The 17765-nt window shown below is 38.9% G+C and overlaps 1 protein-coding gene across 6 annotated transcripts in view; it reads right to left on the bottom strand.

Annotated features, from left to right (window-relative positions):
* Nucleotides 1–17765, bottom strand: part of Sls (sallimus) — a 77937-nt gene that overhangs the window by 15846 nt on the left and 44326 nt on the right. For 4 of the 6 annotated variants that reach the window (XM_077409422.1, XM_077409425.1, XM_077409423.1 and 1 more), the window contains 3 exons: nt 4997–17443; nt 365–4378; nt 62–84 (listed from right to left, as the gene is read on the bottom strand). In XM_077409422.1, coding sequence (XP_077265548.1) covers nt 62–84; nt 365–4378; nt 4997–17443 — 16484 coding nt within the window. The remainder of the gene's footprint in view (nt 1–61; nt 85–364; nt 4379–4996; nt 17444–17765) is intronic. The other 2 variants (XM_077409424.1, XM_077409426.1) reach the window with 2 other exon arrangements.

Here is a 17765-nt window from a genome sequence, read left to right on the forward strand (position 1 = left end):
GAATATAATAAAAATATGTTATGATATATTAAATAAAACAAGTTTCTGTACTTCAGCTTACCTGATACATTTCTTCTTTGGTACCTAAAAGACAAAAATAAGAAATTAGATCAGAAAGAAGATTACGTAATAAAAAAAAGCCTTTAACTAACGACTGAATTTTAATGTGTAGTCAATAACACATTAATATTACATATAATATAAATATTATCAGATAACCAGTAATGATATTATCTTACGTTTCTCTTTTCAGTTTTAATATAAAAGTCTGTTGATTGTGTACGTCAAAAAATAGTAAAAAAGAAATTTATGTTTTAAAAGAACGTAAACATTAGTAAGCGCACAAAGTAGAAACCTAACTTACCTTCCAAAACTTTTTTATTGACTCTATATTTTATCAATCCATCGTGTTTAGGTTTAATGTGTATTTCTGGTGTAGTGTCTGCGTCAAAATCATTTGCGGCTTCTACATCCTGTATCTCATTATCCACATTGCCGACAATCATTCCTTCGGGAATTTGTTCGATAATTTTCTTTTTGGTGATTTTCTTCGGTTTCTTTCTTTTGATTATTTCCTCAGTTACTGTCACTTGCTCTCTCACTTCCTTCTCTTTAAGTGGCTTTGCGAATTTGGGAGATGGAAGAGGGTAAGTCGTTTCTTCGACGATTTCTTCTACCGGGCCTTCCACAGGTGTCGTAACAGGTAACTGATCCTCTTCCTCTACAGTTGTCTTCTCTGTCACTTGCTGTTTTTGCCCTTTTCGTTTAATAATTTTCTTTTTGGTAATCTTCTTTGGTTTCTTTCCTTCGACTATTTCCTCAGTTACTGTCACTTGCTCTCTCACTTCCTCCTCTTCAAGTGGCTTTGCGAATTCGGGATATGGAAGAGGATAAGTCGTTTCTTCGACAATTTCTTCTATAGGACCTTCTAGAACTGTCGTTACAGGTAACTTATCTTTTTCCTCTACAGTTGTCTCCTCTGTCACTTGCTGCTTTTGCCCTTTTCGTTTAATAATTTTCTTTTTGGTAATCTTCTTCGGTTTCTTTCCTTCAATTATTTCCTCAGTTACTGTCACTTGCTCTCTCACTTCCTCCTCTTCAAGTGGCTTTGCGAATTCGGGATATGGAAGAGGATAAGTCGTTTCTTCGACAATTTCTTCTATAGGACCTTCTAGAACTGTCGTTACAGGTAACTTATCTTTTTCCTCTACAGTTGTCTCCTCTGTCACTTGCTGCTTTTGCCCTTTTCGTTTAATAATTTTCTTTTTGGTAATCTTCTTCGGTTTCTTTCCTTCAATTATTTCCTCAGTTACTGTCACTTGCTCTCTCACTTCCTCCTCTTCAAGTGGCTTTGCGAATTTGGGATATGGAAGAGGATAATTCATTTCTTCGACAATTTCTTCTATAGGACCTTCTAGAACTGTCGTTACTGGTAACTTATCTTTTTCCTCTACAGTTGTTCTCTCTGTTACTTGCTGCTTTTGCCCTTTTCGTTTAATAATTTTTTTTTTGGTAATTTTCTTCGGTTTCTTTCCTTCAATTATTTCCTCAGTTACTGTCACTTGCTCTCTCACTTCCTCCTCTTCAAGTGGCTTTGCGAATTCGGGATATGGAAGAGGATAAGTCGTTTCTTCGACAATTTCTTCTATAGGACCTTCTAGAACTGTCGTTACAGGTAACTTATCTTTTTCCTCTACAGTTGTCTCCTCTGTCACTTGCTGCTTTTGCCCTTTTCGTTTAATAATTTTCTTTTTGGTAATCTTTTTCGGTTTCTTTCCTTCAACTATTTCCTCAGTTACTGTCACTTGCTCTCTCACTTCCTCCTCTTCAAGTGGCTTTGCGAATTCGGGATATGGAAGAGGATAAGTCGTTTCTTCGACAATTTCTTCTATAGGACCTTCTAGAACTGTCGTTACAGGTAACTTATCTTTTTCCTCTACAGTTGTCTCCTCTGTCACTTGCTGCTTTTGCCCTTTTCGTTTAATAATTTTCTTTTTGGTAATCTTCTTCGGTTTCTTTCCTTCAATTATTTCCTCAGTTACTGTCACTTGCTCTCTCACTTCCTCCTCTTCAAGTGGCTTTGCGAATTCGGGATATGGAAGAGGATAAGTTGTTTCTTCGACAATTTCTTCTATAGGACCTTCTAGAACTGTCGTTACAGGTAACTTATCTTTTTCCTCTACAGTTGTCTCCTCTGTCACTTGCTGCTTTTGCCCTTTTCGTTTAATAATTTTCTTTTTGGTAATCTTTTTCGGTTTCTTTCCTTCAACTATTTCCTCAGTTACTGTCACTTGCTCTCTCACTTCCTCCTCTTCAAGTGGCTTTGCGAATTCGGGATATGGAAGAGGATAAGTCGTCTCTTCGACAATTTCTTCTATAGGACCTTCTAGAACTGTCGTTACAGGTAACTTATCTTTTTCCTCTACAGTTGTCTCCTCTGTCACTTGCTGCTTTTGCCCTTTTCGTTTAATAATTTTCTTTTTGGTAATCTTTTTCGGTTTCTTTCCTTCAACTATTTCCTCAGTTACTGTCACTTGCTCTCTCACTGCCTCCTGTTCAAGTGGCTTTGCGAATTCGAGATATGGAAGAGGATAAGTCGTTTCTTCGACAATTTCTTCTATAGGACCTTCTAGAACTGTCGTTACCGGTAACTTATCTTTTTCCTCTATAGTTGTTTCTTCTGTTACTTGCTGCTTTTGCCCTTTTCGTTTAATAATTTTTTTTTTGGTAATCTTCTTCGGTTTTTTTCCTTCAACTATTTCCTCAGTTACTGTCACTTGCTCTCTCACTTCCTCCTCTTCAAGTGGCTTTGCGAATTCGAGATATGGAAGAGGATAAGTCGTTTCTTTGACAATTTCTTCTATAGGACCTTCTAGAACTGTCGTTACAGGTAACTTATCTTTTTCCTCTACAGTTGTTTCCTCTATCATTTGCTGCTTTTGCCCTTTTCGTTTAATAATTTTCTTTTTGGTAATTTTCTTCGGTTTCTTTCCTTCGACTATTTCCTCAGTTACTGTCACTTGCTCTCTCACTTCCTCTTCTTCAAGTGGCTTTGCGAATTCGGGATATGGAAGAGGATAAGTCGTCTCTTCGACAATTTCTTCTATAGGACCTTCTAGAACTGTCGTTACAGGTAACTTATCTTTTTCTTCTACAGTTGTCTCCTCTGTCACTTGCTGCTTTTGCCCTTTTCGTTTAATAATTTTCTTTTTGGTAATCTTCTTCGGTTTTTTTCCTTCGACTATTTCCTCAGTTATTATCACTTGCTCTCTCACTTCCTCCTCTTCAAGTGGCTTTGCGAATTTGGGATATGGAAGAGGATAAGTCGATTCTTCGACAATTTCTTCTATAGGACCTTCTAGAACTGTCGTTACCGGTAACTTATCTTTTTCCTCTACAGTTGTCTCCTCTGTCACTTGCTGCTTTTGCCCTTTTCGTTTAATAATTTTCTTTTTGGTAATCTTTTTCGGTTTCTTTCCTTCAACTATTTCCTCAGTTACTGTCACTTGCTCTCTCACTGCCTCCTGTTCAAGTGGCTTTGCGAATTCGAGATATGGAAGAGGATAAGTCGTTTCTTCGACAATTTCTTCTATAGGACCTTCTAGAACTGTCGTTACAGGTAACTTATCTTTTTCTTCTACAGTTGTCTCTTCTGTCACTTGCTGCTTTTGCCCTTTTCGTTTAATAATTTTCTTTTTGGTAATCTTCTTCGGTTTTTTTCCTTCGACTATTTCCTCAGTTACTGTTACTTGCTCTCTTATTTCCTCTTCTTCATGTGGCTTTGCGAATTCGGGATGTGTTGCTGCGCGAACAATCTTTTCAACAGTTTTTATTGGACTTGTAACAATTCTTTGTTTACTTTCATCTTTTTCAGTTAATTGATCTAACTGGTTTTCTGTATCTTTTTTTTGAATATCTTTTGTCTGTATATCACGGATATCATTTGTTTTTTTGATAATTTTTTCATTTTGTACATACGTTTTTATTTGTTCTTCTTGACTTTGAGTTATGTCTTCTAATTCTTCAATTTTTGTTGGTACTATTTCTTCTATTCCTTTCAGTCCTGTTACTTCTTCGATGTGCATAAATTGCTTTTTTGGTATAGATGGTACTTGTGATTTTATATTTTCGATTTCTTCTTCGATTACTACAACTTTATCTTCTTCTGTTTTAGATTTTGGTTTCTTTTTCCGTATTGTCGTTTTCTTCGTTTTAATTGTTGCTGTTTCGTTTTCTTTATTGCCGCGTCTAAATTTAGTAGTGTATTCTTCAATTACTTCAGTATCGGAATCATTTGTTGGTTGTTGTTTTGTTTCGTGTATTGTAGTGTGTTGTGTGATTGTGAAGTGATGTTCTTTCTTTGATGCTTCTGTGGTTTCTGAAATGTATATAGAACAAGTGTGTCATGGAATTAAATTGTTGTATGTTTTATAAATTCGTTGTCATTATTTACATTCTGATATTTAACTGTTATTTCGAGTATTAGTTTCAGATCTTTTTTAACATATTCTTTTTTATTTTTTAAATATCGTTTTTGATTACTCGAATGTTAAATATCACCTTAATTTAAGTATAGCGAATCAGTTGCTAGTAATGACTCGTAAAAAGTAATACCTGTTTTTGTCTAAATGTGTCTATTATGTGCAGTGCAATTATGTTGTAAATATTATTAATAATGTCTGTGTTGTTGTTTGGCTTCGTACTTACCTGAGGCAAGCTGAGATTGTAATGTTAAGTCAAACACAAGTTGTTAACCTACTTGCAATAATTGTAAATCGTATTTTACTAATCTGTTCATGTTCTGATTATATTCCTTTTTTTTATCTATTTTGCTAACATAAACTAATATACTTATCTAATTTGTCTGATTTATTTGATTTGTTAGATGTTACTAATCCTAGTCATAGTGTTGTACTGAATAGAATTTTTCTTAAAGTCGCTTCTGTACTGTCAGTTTAAGTCAGTTATGTTATCTTTCTATATGTATAATACTTACCCAAAATTTTTTCCATGTAGTCGGCTTCGATAGATGTGCTTGCTAATTTTGATACTACCGGTATGACGGGTTCGGGCAGATTTGATTCGATTTCAGTAACGTGTTGCAATTCAGTAACAATTACGCCTTGCTTTTCATCTTCTACTCCATGAGCTGTTTTACTTTCTGGTTTTGAAACGCTAAATTCTGATACTACATTTTCTGGAACAATTTCAGTTTTTAGAGCAACTTTTCGTTCAATTATATCCGCTTGCGCATTTACTTCCTTAGCGAGACCTTTGACGACTTCCTTTGCTTCTTTCTCCGTAGCGGTTATTTGGGTAACTTGAACACCTTCCGAAATGCGGAATGAAACTTCGGCTGTTGCGTTTACTGCCTCTTTTTCAGCGATGAGGGAACGTTCGCTTTCGTGAGGAATCGATTCTATTTGTTGTATACTTTCAAACGGTATCTGTTCTGGTGTTATTTTCTTTACATCAGGTTTAACAAATTCCATTATTTCCTTTGACGATGACGACACAACAACGTGAGATTTTTGAGCAACAGGCATGCTTAATATGCTTTGCTCGGCTACCTGTTTAGTTGCTTCTTCTATATTTTTTATAATTTCTTTTGTTTCCTTTTCCGTAGTAGTTACTTGGATAACTTCGACGCCTTCGGAAACGCGGAATAAAACTTCAGCTGTTGCGGTAGTCGTCCCTTTATCTGGGACAAACGAACATTCACTTTCATGAGAAATTGGCTCAATTTGTTGTATACTCTCAAACGGTATTTGTTCTGGCATAATTTTCTTTATCTCGGGCTTGACAGATTCTACAATTTCTTCCGTTGTTAATGATGCAAATACTTGGGTTTTCTGAGCAACTGGCATACTCAGTATATTTTGCTCAACTGTCTGTTTAGTTGGTTCTTCCACATATTTTATTACTTCTTTTGTTTCCTTCTCTGTAGCGGTTACTTGGATAACTTCGACTCCTTCAGAAACACGGAATGAAACTTCGGCCGTTGTACTTGGTGTTTTCTTATCGGGAAGAAGTAAATGTTCGCTTTCATGAGAAATCGATTCAATCTGCTGTATGCTTTCAAATGGTATTTGTTCCGGTATTATTTTTTTTATCTTAGGCTTAACAGATTCTAACATTTCTTCTGTTGTTGACGATGTAATCACTTGAGACTGTTCTACAACGGGCATACCTAGCATGCTTTGCTCGGCTATCTGTTTAGTCGCTTCTTCCAAGGTTATTACGACTTCTTTTGTTTCCTTTTCCGTAGCAGTTACTTGAATAACTTCGACACCTTCAGAAACGCGGTATGAAACTTCGGCCGTTGTACTTGGTGTTTTTTTATCGGGAAGAAGTAAACGTTCGCTTTCATGAGGAATTGACTCGGTCTGTTGTATACTCTCAAACGGTATTTGTTCAGGTATTATTTTCTTTATTTCAGGCTTAACAGATTCTATCATATCTTCCGTTGTTGATGACGTTACCACTTGAGACTGTTCTACAACGGGCATACTCAGCATGCTCTGCTCAGCTGTCTGTTTAGTTGCTTCTTCTAAATTTTTTATGTCTTTTTTTGTTTCCTTTTCCGTAGCAGTTACTTGAATAACTTCGACACCTTCGGAAACGCGGAATGAAACATCAGCTGTCGTACTTGGTGTTTTTTTGTCGAGAAGGAGTAAGCGCTCGCTTTCATGAAGAATTGATTCAATCTGCTGTATACTCTCAAACGGTATTTGTTCCGGTATTATTCTCTTTGTCTTAGGCTGAACAGATTCCGTTATTTTTTCTGTTGTTGCTGACGTTATCACTTGAGACTTTTCTGCAACATGGATACTCTGCATCTTTTGCTCAGCTATCTGTTTAATGGCTTTTTCCAGATTTTTCGTGACTTCTTTTGTTTCCTCTTCCGTAGCAATTACTTGCACAACTTCAACACCTTCGGAGACGCGGAATGAAACTTCGGCTTTTGTACTTGGTGTCATTTTTTCAAGAAGAAGTGAACGTTCGCTTTCGTGAGTAATTGACTCGATCTGTTGTATACTCTCAAACGGTATTTGTTCCGGTGATATTGCCTTTATTTCAGGCTTGGATGTTTCTAGAATTTCCTCTGTTGTTGATGTCGCAATCACTTGCGTTTTTTCAGCAACTGGCATGCTCAGCAATGTCTGCTCGGCTATCTGTTTAGTTGCTACTTCCAGATTTTTTATGTCTTCTCTTGTTTCCTTCTCCGTAGCAGTTACTTGGATAACTTTGACTCCTTCGGAGACGCGAAATGAAACATCAGCCGTTGTGCTTGGCGTCTTTTTATCGGGGAGAAGCAAATGTTCGCTTTCATGAGGAATTGATTCGATCTGTTGGATACTCTCAAACGGTATTTGTTCCGGTATTATTGTCTTTATATCAGGTTTAACAGATTCTAACATCTCTTCCGTTGTTAACGACGTAAGCACTTGAGACTGTTCTACAACGGGCATACCTAGCATGCTCTGCTCGGCTGTCTGTTCAGTTGCTTCTTCCACATATTTTACTGTTTCTTTTGTTTCTTTTTCCGTAGCAGTTATCTGAATAACTTCGACCCCTTCAGAAACGCGGTATGAAACTTCGGCCGTTGTACTTGGTGTTTTCTTATCAGGAAGAAGTAAACGTTCGCTTTCATGAGGAATTGATTCGGTCTGTTGTATACTTTCAAACGGTATTTGTTCGGGTATTATTTTCTTTATCTCAGGCTTAACAGATTTTATCATATCTTCCGTTGTTGATGACGTTACCACTTGAGATTGTTCTACAACGGGCATGCTCAGGATGCTCTGCTCAGCTGTCTGTTCAGTTGCTTCTTCCACATATTTTACTGTTTCTTTTGTTTCCTTTTCCGTAGCAGTTATCTGAATAACTTCGACACCTTCGGAAACGCTGAATGAAACATCAGCCGTCGTACTTGGTGTCTTTTTATCAAGAAGGAGCAAACGCTCGCTTTCATGAGGAATTGATTCTATCTGTTGAATACTCTCAAACGGTATTTGTTCGGGTATTATTCTTTTTATCTCAGGCTTAACAGATTCTAACATTTCTTCTGTTGTTGACGATGTAATCACTTGTGACTGTTCTACAACGGGCATACCTAGCATGCTCTGCTCGGCTATCTGTTTAGTCGCTTTTTCCAAGCTTTTTATGGCTTCTTTTGTTTCCTTTTCCGTAGCAGTAACTTGAATAACTTCGACACTTTCGGAAATGCGGAATGAAACATCAGCCGTTGTGCTTGGCGTCTTTTTATCGGGGAGAAGCAAATGTTCGCTTTCATGAGGAATTGATTCAATCTGCTGTATACTCTCAAACGGTATTTGTTCCGGTATTATTTTCTTTGTTTCAGGCTTAACGGATTCTGTAATTTCTTCCGTTGTTGACGACGCAACTACTTGAGACTGTTCTGCAACTCGCATACTGAGCATACTTTGCTCGGCTGTCTGTTTAATTGCTTCTTCCAAATTTTTCATGATTTCTTTTGTTTCCTTCTCTGTAGCGGTTATTTGAATTATTTCGACACCTTCGGACACGCGGAATGTAACGTTGGCCGTTGCGGTTGATGTCGCTTTATCAGGAACAAGCGAACTTTCTCTGTCATGAGAAATCGATTCAATCTGCTGTATGCTTTCAAACGGTATTTGTTCCGGTATTATTTTCTTTATCTCAGGCTTAACAAACTCTATCATATCTTCTGTTATTGATGACGTTATCACTTGAGACTGTTCTGCAACACCCATGCTTGGCATGCTCTGCTCGGCTATTTGTTGATTTGCTTCTTCCAGGTTCCTTATTACTTCTTTTGCTTCTTTCTCCGTAGCGGTTACTTGGATAATTTCGACTCCTTCAGAAACATGGAATGAAACATCAGCCGTTGTACTTGGTGTCTTTTTATCGGGAAGGAGCAAACGTTCGCTTTCATGAAGAATTGATTCAATCTGCTCTATACTCTCAAATGGTATTTGTTCCGGTATAATTTTTTTCGTCAGAGGTTTCGCAGACTCTGTCATCTCCTCCGTTGTTAATGATGCAAGTATTTGCGATTTCTCGGCAACGCGCATGCCCAGCAGACTTTTTTCGGCCACTTGCTTAGTTGGTTCCTCTGGAGTGGATAATCCCTTTTCTGCTTCATTGTAAGTTACTTCAAAGATCGACAATGGCATTAGTTCGTCTAAATTTAGTTTACCTTTATGCTCTTCGGAAACTTGTGATTTTGCAAGTTCTTCGACGTTACTCACTGTCAAAACTTCTGACATCTCTGCGACTTCTATGCTAGATAATTTTGGCAGAGCTTTTTGCGATTTTGGAGTGTCCTGTGTCGGTAATTCTTGTTCTGTTTCCGTAAAAATTACTTCAGACACAGTAATACAACTCATTTCTTCAACATCTGGTTTCCCCTTTTGATCATCTTTTTTCTTCAACTCGGGTATTTTTTCAACGGTTGCGGCGGTTACAATTTCGATTTTTTGAGCTATCTCTCTACCTGAGAGACTTGGTGTGGCTATTTTTTCATCTAATTTTTCTAAACTCGGCAATTGTGTTTCTGTCTCGGTAGATATTACTTGAGAAACCATAAGTGAGGAAAATTCATCCAATCGTGGTTTACCTTTTTGTTTTGCTGGACTTTCGAGTCTCGAAAGTTCTTCGACATTGGTAACAGTGAGTACCTGAGAAGTCTCGGCTATTTCTCTACCAGACATCATGGGCATTGCTGCGAGTCCACTAGGTGCATCGCGACTCTCGAAAGTTTCTTCGGTTTCGTGAGATAATACTTGAGATATTGTCAAAGAGGATAATTCTTCTACTTGTACTTGCCCTTTACGCTCGTCGGGTGGTACTTGTTTTGAAAGTTCTTCTGTACTCATCATCATTAAAATTTGACTTGTTTCGGCTACATCTCTACCAGATAAATTAGTTTGCGCCATTTTTTCCGTGGGCATTTCTGGGCTAGGCAGTAGAGTTTCCGCTTCATTGGATACAATTTGCGTTATACTTAAGGATAATAATTCCCCAAGATTTGGTTTTCCCTTTTGTATTTCGGGCTTTTGAAGTTCAACCAATTTACCTAGACTTGATATAGCCGTTATTTCCGTAGTTTCTGCTACGTCTCTGCCACACAAATTTGTTTGCGCTGTTCTCTCGGTCGGTACTTTGGGACTGTCGAGAATATCTTCTGCTTCTTGAGATTCTATTTGTGAAATTGTTAAAGGCGTAAATTCGTCGAGGCTAAGTTTACCTTTCTGTTTCTCGGTTTCTTTTTTAGGAACAAGTTCTTCGGCATTAGTCATTGTTACGGTCAGTATTGTTTCCGCGATGTCTCTACCGAGCAAATTTGGTTGCGCTTTGATTTTCCCCGTGGGAAGCTCAGCGCTAACTAATATTTCTTCGGCCTCATTAGAAATTACTTGTGAAATAGTTAACGGAATTAATTCATCGATTTGTCGAATACCTTTTTGTTCTTCTGGTCTTTCTGTAGCAAGTTCATCGGTCTCGGATATTGTTGTCACTTGAATTATTTCGGCGATTTCTCTACCAGAAATATTAAAATTAGCCTTACGGTCTTTTGGATTAACTTTACTAGCTAGGACATCTTCAACTTCATTGGAAATAATTTCGGAAACGGTCACAGATGATAATTCTTCGAGTCCTGGTTTACCCTTTTGTTCGTATAATTTGGTAGATCTTGCAAGATCTTCAGTTGTATTTGCTGTAACTATTTGAAGAATTTCCGCGGCTTCTCTGCCTGTTAAGCTTGATTGTGCCTGGTGCTGTTTTGGTGTAACAGCTTCAAGTAAGATGTCTTCGATTTCATTAGAAGCTATCTCAGTAATTACAACCGTAGTAAGACTTTCGAATTGAGGTTTACCTTTCTGCTTCTCGGGTTGAAACTTGCTCTCAAAAACGTCCTCCCTTTCGGCTGGCGTTGTTTCTGACCTCACTATTGTTTCCACTGTGGTCTGAATGAGTTTTGCTTGAGAGGGAAGTGGTTTCTCCTCAGAGAGCTCTCGAGTACTTTGTATACTTTCCACGAAAGAACCTTTGATAGTTTCGAATAAATTGATATCTGTCGTAGCTTTGACTTCAGTTCTCTTTGAAGCTATATCTAATACTTTTTCTTTGTCTTCGACAATTGTTTCTGAAACCTGTAATGGCTTTATCTCTGTTACATCGATATTTGCTTTTTGTGTCGCAGGTTTAAAAAGACCATCGAAAGTCTTCTCGCTTTCTTCGGCAATATTTTCATTAACAATAATACTTTCAAACGTATCTCGGGCTGGCGTAGCAATCTGAGGTATTGAAATGTAACCAGGAGGTTGTTCAGGTACATCGACTCGTGATTCCACCATCGTGGTCTCTATCATACCGTGTTCGGTAACAATAGTGTGGACAGCTGTTTGTGACATTTCATGTTTTTTCTCTTTCAATGACGCTTCGACTTCGCCAGATGTTATCTCCGTGATATATACACCATGATCCTCTTCGAATGTTGGCATAGCTGTGCTAAATATTACCTTCGGATACTTATCAAAAGTGCCTTCGCTTTCCGCACTTGGAACTTCATGGACAACGATAGATTGAAACGCATCTTGCTTTACGTGGGCTTCCGCTTGTACCTTTTCAAAAGGTTTAACCAATCCGGTATTTTGCTCGATAAATATTTGTGTTTTTTGTGCTATATCCATCCCAGGTTTTATTAGTTTTACTTTTGCCATACTCTCTTCATATTTCGGAATATTCATTGTTTCTTCTTTGTCTTGTGTTACGATATGATCTACAGTAATACTTTTCCCTTCAACGAAGCTAATCTCGGCGCTACGCTTATCAGACTTGAATTTGTCACTAAATATTGCGCCTTGCTCTTGAGGAACTGTTTCGCTGACATCAATACTTTCCAAAGTAGAGTGTGTTTTATGTGCTTCGCATATAATCGGTTTCAATGCCACAGGTAATTCTCCGAGTCCTTCGCGTAAATTAATTTCCATTCGTTCGGCTACTTCTTTACCTTCCATCAAGAGATTTGCCGCCTCTTGGCGAAGTTTTTTCGTAGCAAATTCCTCTTCCACGTCTTGAGCATTAATTGATTCTGTAATGGCGACGAATCTATTTTCATTTAAAACAACACGTGCTTTTGTTTTTGTCAGTGGCGTTTCCCGAATCTTGTCCACTTCTCTCTCCACAAGAACTTGTTCGGTCAGTTGTACTGTCTCAAAAGGTTTTTGGCCAATTAGCGCGGTTACTTTTGTCGGTGCTACAACTTCGCTCATTTTACCTGTGCTTGAACTGGGAATTATTTCAGATTTCTCGGCGACTTCGTGGCCAGGAATAATAACTGAAAATGCCGAGCGAGATTTGTCTTCTCGTAACGTTTCGAGGGGAGCTTCTTTATCAGCCATTTTAATTTCTGTAACAGAGGTAACGCTCTTGCCTTTTTCGACAGATAATTCTATTTTGTGTACTTCTGGCATGAATTTATTTTCGAAGGGTTTTTCTCGATCTTGAATCATGCCTTCAGTCACTAAGAGACTTTGATATACTTCGTGTGTAGACGATACTGTTTCCATGTTTGGCTTTTCGATGGCTACTTCCCCTGTGGAATGTCCGATATCTACCGCAGTCGTTTCTGCTATACTATGAGTAGCATCGATATTAAATAAAGCAGCGCGTTTACGTGGTTGTTCTTCGGCGACATACGGCGATTCTTTATCCGCCGGTGTTATATGTGCTGTACTCGCGATTGCTTTGCCTTCTTCCATATTGACGTTTACAGTTTTATTTTTCGGTATTAAAGCTGGTGTAAATTGCCCTTCCTCTTCTTGAATAATAGGCTGTAATTCCATTAGCGGATTAAAAACTATGTGATCTGGAATTGCGATGGCAGCCAGTGGTGCTTCGCCAATAGCAATTTCACCAGTACTAAAATTAGCAATTTGCATTGTTGTTTCGGCGACGCCATGAGTTTCGATTAGAGTTTTCTCCGCTATTTTCGCTTTCGGTATTTCTTTTGGCTTATATTCAGTTTCTTTATCTTCCAAGATTACAGAAGATACCTGCACACTTTGTTCCATTATCACGGAAAGATCAGCTTGAGCCACGGATGGTATTTTATCTTTCCTAAGTATAGCCTCCGCTTCTGTTGGCTGCGTTTCCGTTGCTACTATTGCTTCTAATGGGATACTTGAGAAAATAGCTGAAATAGAGGTCGGTTTTGTCTCCATCAATTTTCCAGCGCTGGAATCTGGGGTGACTTCGCTCTTCTCAGCAATAATATGTCCGGCAAATTGAATCCCGGCTCTTTTCTTCGTAGGCCTTTCGGGAATTCGGAGAATATCTTCCTTTTCGCCTAAAATCTCGGTAGACATAGTTGCACTGATAATCTCATCGATGGATATTTGAGCCGTGTCGGTTTTGGTTGGTTTATCTTGAAATTCTATTTCTGTTTCTGTTGCAACAGTTTCGCTTTGAACGATACTCTCAAACGGCAAATGTTCCTTTTTCGCCGCTGCTCTCATTGGTGTTTTTACATCGAAGTCTCCTAAATAAATGGCCGGTGTAACTTCAGTGAGTTCGGCGATTTTATGCGCGTCAAAGCTGGTGGTAATTTTTTCACCGATGATATCCGGTTTTTTCAAATATTCTCGCTCCTTGTCAGACGCAATTGTTTCAATTACTGTTACGCTTGTTTCTTCTTCGAATGACACGTCGACTTTCTTCTTATCTGGTTTGACGAAATCAAGCATAGGTTGTTCTGAATCACCAGTTGACATTTCGGACGTAACAATACTATGATGAGTGATGTGTTCAGTCGTAGCCATTGCGGAGATCGTCTCTTCGCGTTTTAATTCGCTGATATTATCGGTCGCGGTTACTTCAGCAGCTTCTGCCACGGTATGAGTAGGGATATCCAAAATAGCAGATTTCGATTGTGGTTTCTCCATTTCTGCTAGCGTGCTTTCTTTGTCACCCGCTGTTACAGAAGAAACAACAAGGCCTTCACCCATTACAAATTCAAAATTAGCTCTCTTCTCTGGCACTGGCATATGATGAAAAGACTTTTCAGTTTCTCTTGTTTGCACTTCTTCAGCGACGGCTGTTTCAAATGGTAATAATGTTGTTTTAGGACGTGCTTCTTGAGTAGGTTTGGCAGATAATTCAGTTGGAGCGACGTCACTAACAATCTCAAATGTCGATGCTATGTTCTGTGTTACTACATCAATTGTAGCTTCGGCTGTTTTTGGCGCCTGCTTTTCATCAAATATATCTTCTTTGTCTTCGGGATGCGTAATTTCAATTGTCAGACTCTCTCCTTCTTGGAAAGTAATACCTACCTTTTTAATATCAGGTGTAATATCAGTTTCTAAAGGAGATTCTTTCTCAGATACCGATACTTCCATTTGTTGTACAACGTCTAGTCCACTTTGCAATTGGTTGGCACTTTCCTGACTCGGTTTTTCTTCTTTCAATGCACCGAGAGTGCTCGCAAGAATCATCTCCTGTGTTTCGGCTATCTCATGGCCTTCAGTTATATCTAACACAACCTTTCGTTTGTCTGGCAATTTTTCCACTGACAATTCTTCTTCTTTCAATACGGTCGTTACTTCTGTGACGGTCAGGTTTTCAGATCGGGCGCATACTTGAACTGCGGCGTTTTGTTTAATAGGACTCGCATCCTCATCCCTGATTCGCTCCGCTTCGCCGACATTTGTTTCAGTTACTATCAACTCTTCCAGAGCTTCTTGTTGTACTATCGCTTTGCCTGATTTTGGTAGGTCACTGCTTATCTTTCCAGCACTTTGTTCCACTAAGATTTCTGCCTTCGACGCGATGATGTGACCAGTTATGGACGACTCAACCGTATGGGTCTCTGGTCCAGTATCCGGTGTGTAAACGTTCTCGAGATCATGTGGAATTATTTCTAAAACGCTGGCACCAGACCTCGTTTCCGTGAGTTCGATGTTCGCTATTTTTCTCTCGGGTTTTATGTCCGCTTTATAAACGTCTTCCTTTTCTGCGGTTTCTTGCATAACGATGCTGATAGTTTCTATAGGAACGTGAGATGGATATGCTTTTCCACTTACAGGTTGGTCTACCACTAGGTACTCTTCGGTCGGCGATTCTGTTCTTACTTGTTCGCATATCGGAGCCACTTGCGTCATATATTCAGTATTTGCAAACGCACTCTTAACATCGGTCGTTTCAAGATATTCGGTTTCTTTCTCCCCCGCTACGATCATTGTAGTGTGCAAGCTTTCAATCTGGTTCATCGATATTTCGGCGATCATTGTTTCAGGACTCTTATCCTTCCTCGCCGGAGCTATACCTTCCGCCGCAACAGTTTCGCCAACGATCATTTCTTGCAGACTGACCGCTTCGATTTTAGCTATAGCAGTTGGTAAGGCTTCTTTCGTGACTTCGCCTAAATCATTTTCAGGTTGAGTTTCCTGAACTTCAAGGGAGATCATTGGATGAGTGGGCACCGTTTTTCCGCGATGTGATTCAGGCATTTCAAAGATTTTCAGTTCGGCTTCTTTTTCTATAGAAGTAGTCTGCGATATCTCGATACCTCTGACAGCGTCGTAGACCGTCTCGATCGTATGGATTTCCGGTTTAGCATCTTCCTTCATGCTAGCCTCTCGATCATGAGTGAGCGTTTCGAGGACAGTTTTTGCTTCGGTCAACTGAATGGATACGACACCGCTCTCTGAGACGTACTTGAGCGTGTCTTTTAAATCCGCGGGATAATCCGCGGTTTGAACTTGAGATATCAAGATGTGTTCTTCCGGTCTGACCGACGTTTCTGCCAGCACTTCGGATGGTTTTTGATCGATACTATAAGTTTCTTCGGATTCTTGAACAATTATGTCTGTAACAGAACCAATCTCTAATGGAGAGATCGATGTAACGGCCAGTTTAGTAGTAGGCTTTTCTTCGGGATGATAGTCTCGTTCCTTTTCGGAAGTTATCGTCTCTATCGTCACAGCTGACATAATTTCAACAATATTTAAGTCGGCCGTGATTTGTTTGTTCTCTTCGATTGTTAAATCGTCCTCTTTTTGTTGAGTATCGATTGTTGATATCGCGACTCCTTCCAGAAAAGTGACATTTGGTGTAGCTTCGAAAGAATCTACTTTACGCTCGGGAATGTATTCCCCTTCACGCTCCTGCACGAGATCGTGACGAATAATAGCTGTTTCGTTTCCGTAGGAGATTCCGATTTGAGCTGTTTGACTCGGCGGTAATCTACCTGGAATGTATGCCCCTTCTTTTTCGGGTGCGTTCATTTCTTCGGTAACGTGTTGTCGTTGCGAGATTATCGTTTCGGTAGCGATTTCAGTAGGTACTATCAATTCCGGATAATATTTTCCTGGTTTATCTTCGGAATGAATCTCTTCCACTATTAACGGTTCGATTGCATTGACGTTAACTCGAGGTTTTGTAAGTATCGTTTTAACAGGTTCCAATTTATCTTCAGTCAAACCTTCTTGTATCTCATAAACCGAAAGTGATATTTGCGGCAAGACAATATCCTCCGCCTTAGCGCTTAAGGGTGTTATAAAATCGTCGGTGGGTATTTCGCTTTGATTAACTATGGTCTCTCTAACAGTTGCGGCTTCCTGCACGGTGACCTGCACGTCTGCTTTTCGACTCGTTTCTGGTGTAGTCAAAGTAAGATTTGATATACCCTCATCGTGAGTCAGTGTTTCGCTGATGAGAAGACTTTCTTTCATTATGACAGAAGGTGTAGCTTCGTAAGAAGTTGCCTTGAAGGAGCCAGAGAAATCATCAGTAGATATATGTGCAGTAGTTTCTGTGGTTGAATATGGTTCTATAGATGAGATTGATATTGACGCTTTACGTTCGATAGGTTTGACCCTCGTCACTTGGTCAATTTCTTTTTCATGTACCGATGTCATTTGTTCCGTTAGCGCGATAACAGTGTTTAATGTGTATTTAGCTTTTTCAAATTCAGGTTTGCCAGGTGCTTGCTCGATTGTTCGGTCTAATGGTATTACTTGAGTTCGCTGGCTAGATACATTCAAGACCATAGATGGCAATAGTTGATCCTTTATTACTTCAAATTCTTCTATCTCTTCCAGTTGCATCTCGTCTTTACCGATATTTGATCTTTTTGGTGTTAACGTCTTTCTAATTTTTTTAATTGTTTCTTCCTCTTCCTCTATGTTTATTTGTTTTTCCTCATCTTGCTTTTGCTTACGAATCAATCTGCCTTTTGAGTCCCGTTCGAGTTCAATAACCTCTTCTTCAATTTCTTCCCTTTTTCTCTCTTTTTCAATCTCCTCGACTTCCTCGATTTTTATTAATTGAACCCCCTCTTCCCTATCTTGTGTTGTTTCTTCGATTTGATTCCTTGGTTTTCTGTCTTTGCGTTTGCGCAATGTTGTGTGTGCCTGCCGTGTGTCCTCGTATTCTGTGGAAAGTATGTGAGAATTTTGTGTCAGACGTGAGTGTTGCGTGATGTTTTTACTTTTGCGTTCTCTCTCTCTCTCTCTCTCTCTCTCTCTTTCTCTCTCTCTCTCTTTCTCTCTTATTTATTCACTCATTCACTTTTTATATCTTGCATACTTTATTCCACGACTAAAGAGCGTGTATTTGATTACGATATGTGCTCAACAAACAAACAAATAACAAGTGTTTGGATTTTCAGAAACGTGTGAATGTAGAATTTTATTGTAAATAAGTTTAATAGAGTGTAACATTTATTAATCTTATGATTATGCTACATTCTTATA

Source organism: Temnothorax americanus, unplaced genomic scaffold (genome assembly GCF_048541705.1).
Source record: "Temnothorax americanus isolate GAGA-0224 unplaced genomic scaffold, ASM4854170v1 Scaffold26, whole genome shotgun sequence".
Lineage (NCBI taxonomy): Eukaryota > Metazoa > Arthropoda > Insecta > Hymenoptera > Formicidae > Temnothorax > Temnothorax americanus.